General features: G+C 35.7%; 1 protein-coding gene across 1 annotated transcript; it reads left to right on the top strand.

Moving 5' to 3' along the window:
• Positions 1–548: 548 nt before the first annotated feature.
• LOC110447013 (dimethylaniline monooxygenase [N-oxide-forming] 5-like) lies at positions 549–8,347 on the top strand. The gene is made up of 6 exons (XM_021492395.1): positions 549–1,168; positions 3,928–3,983; positions 5,514–5,701; positions 6,516–6,868; positions 7,158–7,261; positions 7,660–8,347. The coding sequence occupies exons 1-6, from the start codon at positions 595–597 to the stop codon at positions 8,140–8,142; spliced, it is 1,758 nt and encodes a 585-aa protein (XP_021348070.1). The 5' UTR covers positions 549–594; the 3' UTR covers positions 8,143–8,347.
• Positions 8,348–9,936: the final 1,589 nt, after the last annotated feature.

Here is a 9,936-nt window from a genome sequence, read left to right as displayed (position 1 = left end):
AAATACTTTCTGTTTTCCCCCGCAATATCTTCGTTAAAACAACAAGTAAGATTTAAGACTATACAAAATATTTAACAATATGTGCAAGATTGAAATCGGTTGTGTCAGTCGGCAAAATAATGGTTCTCATACATTGCTCTTGAATATTTGAAGTGAACAAAAACGAAACGGATCTTGATGAAGGGAACCATTTCATATATTTATCAAATTTCTACTTTGTTTAGGTTATTGGGAGGTACCTGCTTTTGATATCGAATTATTCAATTAACAGCTCCCGATAACTGAAACAAACTGGAAGATCAACTGTTAACATTTTACGGTTGTATGGAACATTAAACCGCCTCTACAACTATGAAAGCATTTTAGAACATTTTCAATAGCGCGCGGTTCTTTGTTACTTACAGCTCCAGGTACATTGTAAAAACTATGAGACCGAACAAACGGTAGCTCGCATGCCTATACGCATGCGCGATTTTAACAGCTGAATTATCTGCTACTGTAATACAGATGTTGTGGCTGAATATATAAGTGGCCTGGCGAGTCGGGCCGGACTGTCAGTTGGTCGCACGCTCCACCGTCAACCAGCCGATCAAAATGAAAACAATCGCCATCATCGGAGGCGGGTGTAGCGGCCTGACCGCTATAAAGTGTTGTTTAGACGAAGGACTGACCCCTGTCTGTTTTGAAAGAGAAAATGACATCGGTGGATTATGGAATTACAAAGAAAATTCAAAAGTAGGGACCGGCAGTGTGTATCGCTCTTGTGTGATGAATACTAGTAAAGAAATGATGGCGTTTAGTGACTTTCCCCCACCAGACGACTTCCCAGTGTTTCTACCTCATAGACAGGTCAATCAATATTTTCAACTTTACGCGGACAATTTCGATTTGCGGAAATATATAAAGTTCCGAACAGACGTCACTCGGATTGTCCCGTCTCCGGATTACGACCATTCCGGTTGTTGGGACGTGACGTATTGTTCATGTTCCGGATCAGACCCTGGGAGGGTCACTCGGAGGTTTGACGGAGTCCTCATTTGTTCCGGACATCACACTTTCCCTGTTACCCCGGAGTTTGAGGGTCAAGACGGGTTCCAAGGAAAGATCATGCATACACACAGTTACCGCTCCAACAAGGAGCTTGCAGATCAAAAGGTGCTTGTGGTCGGTAAGTTTTGTTATATTCACTTATTAATTAGAATAAGATCAAAATGTTTCACATATTTCATTAACAAAAAAACAAGCTATCCACACACACAAAATGTACTCTACGGCTAGGTATTATCTTAATTATGTATCACAATACATACATATACTAATCGGCCAATATAATCTTTATAATGTATAATAATACATACATATACTATACGGCTAGATATTATCTATATAACGTATTACAATACTTACACATATACCGCTAGGTATTAGCTTTATAGTGTATTACAATACATACATATACTATACGGCAAGATATTATCTATATAACGTATTACAATACTTACACATACTGTACAGCTAGGTATTATTTTTATAATGTATAGCAATGCATACACACACAATACGGCTACGCATACTCTTTTTAATGTATTCATAATACATGCATATACTTTTCGGCTTGGTATTATCTTTATAATGTATTCAATACATACACATAATCTATGGCTAAGTGTTATCTATATAATGTATAACAATATATATACGTATTCTAGCAAATGCAAACACAGGATTTCTTTCCGTCAATAAATGTCGTGTCAGAAATGATATAAAATTTATTTTCTGTCAGTTTAAACTTGTCCTTTTTGTTAATGTGGATATGTCATTTAAATCCCTCCCTTTCTCTAACCATGTATCATCCACCATTTTTTAATATGTGAAATGATGAAAGAAAATCAACAAATCATTCGGTGAATTAACGAGAAACCAGATTCTGTCATTGGAAGTATACGTACGACCATTTCACACGGAGGTAATACAAATAGCTGACCTGACAACACGGTCACATACTATTGTATAGACATATCAAGCGCGTACCTTCATTGTATTTGCATCGGGGTTTGTGTTTACTTTACAAGACATTATCATAGTACACAATATACAATATGTCAGTGAAGTTCACGTTCATTTGTAATGTAAATAATGCAGCATGATTCTCGGACTATTTCGGCCGTACTGATGTAGATCTAGTTGTGAGTATGTGCCAGGTGTTGGAAATAATCGTACGACATAAATAACACCCAGACGAATCTCGTTTTCCGTTTTTTCAGTAGAATCATTGAGGGGTAGGTGTTATTACCAGTGACGTCCGTGTCACGTCAGTTTTGAGATGCGCTCTTACATGTACTCACGCTAGGAATATTTTGAGGATATGTGTAGCTTGCAATTCATTTTGATAAATTATTCAACTAATCATTTCAGTTTCAAAGGACCATTTTTAGCAACTGATCATGTCTTTGTGCATCCTCGAAATATCATTCGTTCGCTTACTTGTAGAGAACGTAAGCCGTAAGTGAGTGTAACCACTGTTATTCATATAATGGTCTATGTGTGATTTAAAATAACAGTTGTACTATTTGTATAAGTAAAGAAATAAAACCAACTACACGTTAATTCAAAATTTACCCTCGACGTATGATCGATGCTACCCCGTATACCCATGTGAGGTCGTGACTGTGTTTACGTGGGGGAGTGCCTCCGAAGCCGGACAGTGCTATCTTACCTGAGTGCGCGTGTGTTTAATGTTCCGAAGTTGTACAATTTTCTGCAAAATGTTTTCACTCGGGATCAAAGTATGTCGTTCAAGGGTTCACAGATATGCATTCTTGTTGTATTTTAAAGGAGGCTTTTGAACAAAAAATATCTTACATTACTGTACAGACAGTGTAACGTTATTGAATGATGGTGTTTTATTTAAAAAGAAGGACCCTGACCCCTTATTTCAATAATGATGTTGCAATGATTCCTAATCTTGGTTTTAGTTCTTGTATTTTAATAAATGTAGGCATTGTTTCCCGACACAGATATCTTCTCTTTTGTGAATTTGTAATACCGAATGCTATGACAACAGCCACAGGATTAGATAGCGCACGGTGGCATTGCTTTTAACTTCTATTTTTTATGTAAAGGTTGTGTGTTTAAAAGCACTGTCTGACTACCAACAATTGAAATCGAACCTAAAGAGAATTACACTTTAAACACCTCAACGTCGAGCTTGCCTGCCAATATTTACGTATTTAAACGGAATTGCGAACTATTTTTAGTTTAAATGACTCCTTAATAGAGCAACAAGAATCTTCAGATGTGAAACAAATTCGTTATAGCTCTATTTTGTAATAAATATTAATTCATGTGATCACTTACGCAAGGAATGATGTAGGTAAAACCATTTTTGAGGAGGTCTGCCAGCTTCACAACAATTTCCATGCAATAAAGTATAATCTGTTCATACTTTATGTGTTTCGGAATTAACAGGATTATCATAAAAGTCCTCGATAACGTTAAGGCTGAAAATGAAACAACATAGGAACAATAAACGTATACTACCGCTCCTAGCATTGCTGCGTTCTGCTTTGGTTTCCCAGGTTACAGGCGAAGTGAATAGTCTAGATTTACGCGTTGGTTTGACTTGGGTCTGCGCGAGGAATTAAATGTAGTAAATACTGTTTTGCACGGTTAAAGTTTAAACGCTCCAACATGAAACAATAAAACAAATTCCGATTTCTTTTCTTTAGGTCTATGCATCTCTTTACTGTGCGATGCACATTGAAATTGGTAGATACTCCTTAATGAATTTGTTCATGCTTCCTCATGAAAAATAGAATATTCCTCGAAATATAGGTGTATTTATTTCAGGAGACGACATCAGTAGACCGACTGTAATGAGTAGATTGGCTGTTTTTCTCATATCTTTTATCTAATACTCTATTTCAGGGATAGGGAACTCCGGGGCGGATATTGCTGTCGACATAAGCCATGCTGCCTCACAGGTACGTGAAGTTTTACTTACTTCGGCCTTAACAAATTAGGCTCGCTTTGAATCATTAATGAAAATAATCATATATTTCCACTAAGAATTCCGGAGCTTTTTCTGTAAATGACTTACAAGTTTATGCCAATAATAAGTATTTCAAATTAAACTGTAAATCGTTGGGATCTCTAGGTAAGAATCTTAATGAAACTTATATGATATCTCTACAAAGAATTCTGAAGCTTTTTATGCAAATAACAATTATTGTGTAACACAAAAGTATTGCCATATCATTTTGTGAATGATCAAAAGAATTTGATCATAACGGAGACAAGGATCAGTCCTCCTACGTTTTGGACCCGGTATTTCTAGATTTGAAGTAACTCCATTTATTCGACATCGTCCTGTTTATCACGTCTGCAGAGTTATATGAAAAATGAAGTTTTTGCTAGGCTTTGAGGGATCTGTACTGTTTCGGCTCAGAAAATAAGATGTCCTGCAAAGCTTACATTTTGGTGTACCGAATATTATTATCTTTAAACGGCATAAAGTACATATTGTTAACGGTATATTGATTTAAACATATCATTTAGAGTTATGTCTTTTATGTTAAGTAATTCGATTATAAGGATATATATCCAACATACAACTCGTATGGAATGTCCTTAGTACTTTTTATTTTGGAATCTTTTCACTGTTTTTAAAAAACTTTTTAATAGACATGTTAGGCGTTTACACACTCTTACAGTAATGTAAACCATACCCGCCCTCCTAAATACATTTAGGGTCAATGCTCTTATCATTTTCATTATTTGAACAAGAGAAAATACAACAAGCTATGGCTTCAAAAACTATTTTGATTTCATTCATTCGTGCTTTCTCGTCTCATTTTTAAGTATTCTTATAAGTATAAGTGGGGTTTTCACTATATAAATTAATTCAAAATACTGTACTGAGAACGTGAAATTTTAGCGTGCGGAAATGTTCGCGTCGTGACCCTTAAAGCTGATCGCGATGTGGAGTTTTCACATTGACAATGGTTATATTCTTTATATCTTTATTCTAGATCATCTTTAAATAACTATTCGCGTGTCGATATTTTTGAAATAGTTTATTCAATACGGAAAACGCCATATTTACTCAATACGGAAAATGTTCACTTTTACAGTTACCGCAATATGTTTTGTCCTATGTAAATGATCTGTTTCGGATTCCTGTCTTGCCGTGCATTTCCCCCACTTGTTTTACACACTAATATACGGTAATTGATAGACCTGTTCATAGGACTGTGTTTGTTGTTATCCTATTACTTTATATGTATTATAATATATCTATATCTATATGTATCGATGACACCGACTTAGCATTTCGGATAACCTCTAACACACCGACTTGATATTTAGGATACCCTCTAAAACACATCAAATTGTATTAAGAGGAAATGTCTGAATTTGTATTACGGAATTGATCAATAGTTCCTTTGGTTTAAAGCTGCATATACTAGGGGAGTAATAAATTATTTTTTAGTTTATTCTTTTCAATTTTGCAGGTGTATCTAAGCACGCGCAGAGGTGCGTGGATCATTAACCGGAAGGGGTTCTGGGGACTTCCGGCGGATGCCATGGCCAACAGTAGATTTGCATTCATGTTACCAAAGAGCGTCCTCCAGTGGGGAGTTGAGAAAATGTCAAATTTCAACTTTGACCACAACAAATTTGGGATCAGGCCAGCTAACAGGTAACACTGACTGCACGAGGGGGTTATATTAGTGTCGGTGGTACTTACGTCACAGTTGTGAGCGAATTTCGTTTAATGATAGTATTTTGTTGTCTAGAGATGAAAGCATCTGGAGAATTTATTTTATATGTATAATTCGAACATGTTTATATGAATTTCTAGTTTAAAGGTAAGTCCGTGATGTTTTCTTTTATAAGTCAACTACAAAATCAATTCAACTCGAACTTGTAGTATATCAATAGGTACAGTAGCCCGAGTTTCCTCTGGCCCTGATACCAGACATCTATCTGTCCAAATGTCAAAGTCTGGTGTCAGGGCCAGAGGAAACTCGGGCTAATCAACAGGTACAGTAGCCCAGGTTTCCACTGGCCCTGACACCAGACATCTCTATCTGTCCAAATGTCAAAGTCTGGGGCCGTATTCTTGAAACCGTTCTCATGCTCAAGCATGGATTTTGTGCTCAAGTCTAATTTCTTGTGTCAGTTATAAATTATTTAAAAAATCTTTGTTTTGTTGAAGTTTTGGACAAAAATTGAAGAAACTTGAAGCCGACTACTGTTTTCAATATTTGAATTTGACTTTTTGATCGTTGACATGATTTAAGTGGGTTACAAGAAAGCTGGCTTGCTTGAGCACAGAATCCATGCTTGAACATGAGAACGGTTTCATGAATACGGGCCCTGGTGTAAAGAAACAGATGGACCTGTTGTTTGAACTGTATACTTATATAGATATCCTACAAAGGCAACCAGTTCACACAAATTGTGAATCGACGTTTTTATTGTATAAGAATGGATGCCTTTTCTCGCTGCAGGGCCCTGCAGTCACATCCCACCATAAATGATGAACTTCCGCTTCGTCTGTTAACCGGAAGTATCAAGATCAAACCAAATGTCCGACATTTCTCACACGAAAAAGTCTCGTTTGAAGACGGGAGTTTAGAGGAGATCGATACTGTAATTTTTGCCACTGGTTACAATTACACGATTCCAATGGTGGACGAATCTATTACGAGGGTGAAAGATAACGAAACCTGTCTCTACAAGTTCATGTACCCACCCCATTTGAAACACCCTACTCTAGGCATTATTGGACTGGTCCAGGCCATCGGAGCTGTGATGCCGATATCGGAAATACAGTGCCGATGGTACACTAGAGTCATCAAGGGTGAATTTCTATTGATTGTTTTAGGGGAAAAGAACGAACAAAATGTTAGAAACAGTCACATTGTCTATGTATATTGACATTAGTGATATTACATATATTTATATATATTAAAAGGATAACAGGAAATGATATCTTATCTCAAACCCCTCTATATTATGATCAATAGTTCATGGCATTGGTACAATTAACAAAACATGTCATTTTATTTTTTTCAATTCGAAAAGAAATTATTTATAGAAAATATGAAAGGAATATTAAAAAACCCTAAGTGTATTTATTTTATATTTAGGATTGTGTAAACTTCCATCGGAGTCGGAAATGATGGCAGACATTGAACTGAAAAGAGAGACGGTTGCCAATGGTTACTATACCGCCAAACGTCACACTATCCAGGTACGTCACGGATACCTTGAGATGTGTAACATGAGTCAGTTATGGATGGTAAAACGATCAGATACAATGTGCACAGAGTCGCAGTGACAAAGACGACATGTGATTGTGACGTCAAAGTATGTGCAGTAGTCCCGACAAACGTGGGTTTTTACGCAATTCGTGCATATTCGTGAAAGAGAATCAGCTGAACGTTCGATAGTTTTCAATAGCATATATAGATAAACCCATGTGTTCAATATTTTTCTTCCTGTTTTCAGTCGTGCAGGTTACACATTCATGTAGTAGTCGATATTCAATGGAAACCAATAAAAGTGCCTCAATATACATGAATGTAATGTTGATTTGTTCATGTTCTTTAAAATACAGAAATTTCTTATATTTTCTATTAATTTTTCCAGACTTTTTGGATCGACTACATGGATGATGTTGCTGAACAATTTGGAGCAAAACCCAACTTATGGCGGACGTTCTTTGAGGACCCGTACCTTGCCCTGAACTGTGTGTTCGGGCCCTGTTTACCTGCTCAGTACCGTTTGGAGGGACCAGGGAAATGGAACGGCGCCAAATCGTCTATCATCAACGCCATGAATCGTTACAGCGCTTCCATGCATACCAAAGTCATGCCAAAGAACCACAACTCGTCCGGCTCCCAAAACATCAACGTTAATTCGGCTTTGACAGACAAAATGAATGTTGACTCTTCTTTGTCTTCAGGAATCAGGAACCGCATTTCTGCTTTTCTGCTTAACAAGAACGACAACTCATCTCTGAAGGCGACGTTTCCGAACAAAGACATTGTTGCGTCATTTCCTGCCTTTTTGAAATCCTTCTACACCCTTTTTATTGTCATGTTTCTATTCTTCTGTATGTGTCTTGTTTAAACTTTCACGTGATTGTACAGATATTCCTAATTGATCACCAAAGGTGTTCCGAATGATAATCACTCAAACATATCTGAGTGGAAGAAACTGTCCCATATTTGATTTCGTTACAAACTATCATTGCTTTTCATTACTCGATGGATACCTATACTTCAGTGTAAATGATAGTTTTAATTCAATGTCCATCTTCTTGTCCGTCTGTCTATTCCATCTTTGCGTATTGCAGAGTTATCTTCTCTTGAGAGCAGATATTGATTGTTACGTCATTTGTTTGTGAGAGTAACGTCATCAATTTTTGAGAAAACGACGTAATTTTCTCACACAACCCAATGACGTAACAATCAATACTTGCTCTCAAGAAAAGATAACTCTGCAATACGCAAAGACGGAATATGTCCTTCGGGAAACGTTTGTATTTAAATTGTAGTTTCTGAGCAATAAAATTGCAAATTCTTAGAATTGTTTACGGTAGATTAAATATTTTTGTGAGTTATAAAAAGAAGCATTATTCATATCGCACCAAGTCAACTATTTTGCAGACATATATTCAGCCATGTCACGATCTACCCTGTTATTGTTTATTTGTTATAAATCTGACGGTATAATAGTAAAACAAAAATATAATTTTCGTATCAATTAACGGATTTACAGTATTGTTTATATGCATTCATTATTTGTTCCTTGTTGCTGTCCAGCAGAAGGTTTTCGTGGTTATTAAGTTTCCTTTTTTTCTCGAACTTTGAGAGAATATGTGTCGTTTTTACATTTTCTCGAGCTTTTATAGAATATTTTAAAGCTTTAACAGAATGACATGGTGGAGACTTCGTTTTCCATTTTTGTATTGCGAACTCTTAAAAAACTTTCTCGAATGTTTTATATTTTGGATATAATTTGCCATTCTATTGAACTTTGGAATGTACAAAAATGCACAAAACCCCCCATTAAAATCACTAATGTTTGACATATTATCATTATTATAGTTTGAGGTACATATACATTCCTTTAAATGATAATATATATTGTTAACGTTAGTAAAGCTGCAGCCAAGACTTACTCTATGATGAGTAATAAAGCATCTCGGGTAATATTTGTCTAAGCAACATGGTTTCATATCCTCATAAATGTGAAAATATTTGCAGTAAAACTAACAACTGTTTTTCATCTTTTGTTTTTTCTGTGATACATTATCACAAGAACATTATACATTAATTATACATTATACACAAACCACACACAGCCATTGTTTCGGGAACGAAGATTGCAACAGTTCCCAGATGGAAAACATTCACGTGGAAGAGTTCTTGGGATTTAGATTCGACACATGTTTAGTAGTCTGGTATATTAAGGGGCTGTACAAAAGAAATGTAAATATATTTTTACAAGTTAACCTTTCAGTAATCGATAAATGTGATTTTAAATCGATATTTCACTGGTTCTTTCATAAATATTTCAATATTATTATTGTACAAGGTAAATAATATCTAGTTGAAAAATATGTACTCTCGTAAAGGTATATAGCTTGTAAGTTGATAGAAAAGTCACTTATTTAATTAGAACAAATTTGATTGTTTTAATAATAATCTTCAACGAACATTGTAAAAAACTGAGACGTTTTCTTCGCTTTTGAAAAAGGCATTTTTTCTATGAGAGTTGAAACAGAAAGATCTTAGTTTTATTTTGTCCAGATTGTATACCTGATTATATATCTCACGTATCGGAGTCTGCGTTAACGAAAATCCACTGTACTTATTCCGTATAGCGCCGTACATTATGTTACGTATACCTTGTGTGTTA

This window comes from Mizuhopecten yessoensis, unplaced genomic scaffold, assembly GCF_002113885.1.
Source record: "Mizuhopecten yessoensis strain PY_sf001 unplaced genomic scaffold, ASM211388v2 scaffold3111, whole genome shotgun sequence".
Lineage (NCBI taxonomy): Eukaryota > Metazoa > Mollusca > Bivalvia > Pectinida > Pectinidae > Mizuhopecten > Mizuhopecten yessoensis.
Note: the sequence above shows the minus strand (reverse complement) of the source record. Positions and strands in the feature narration are given on the sequence as shown.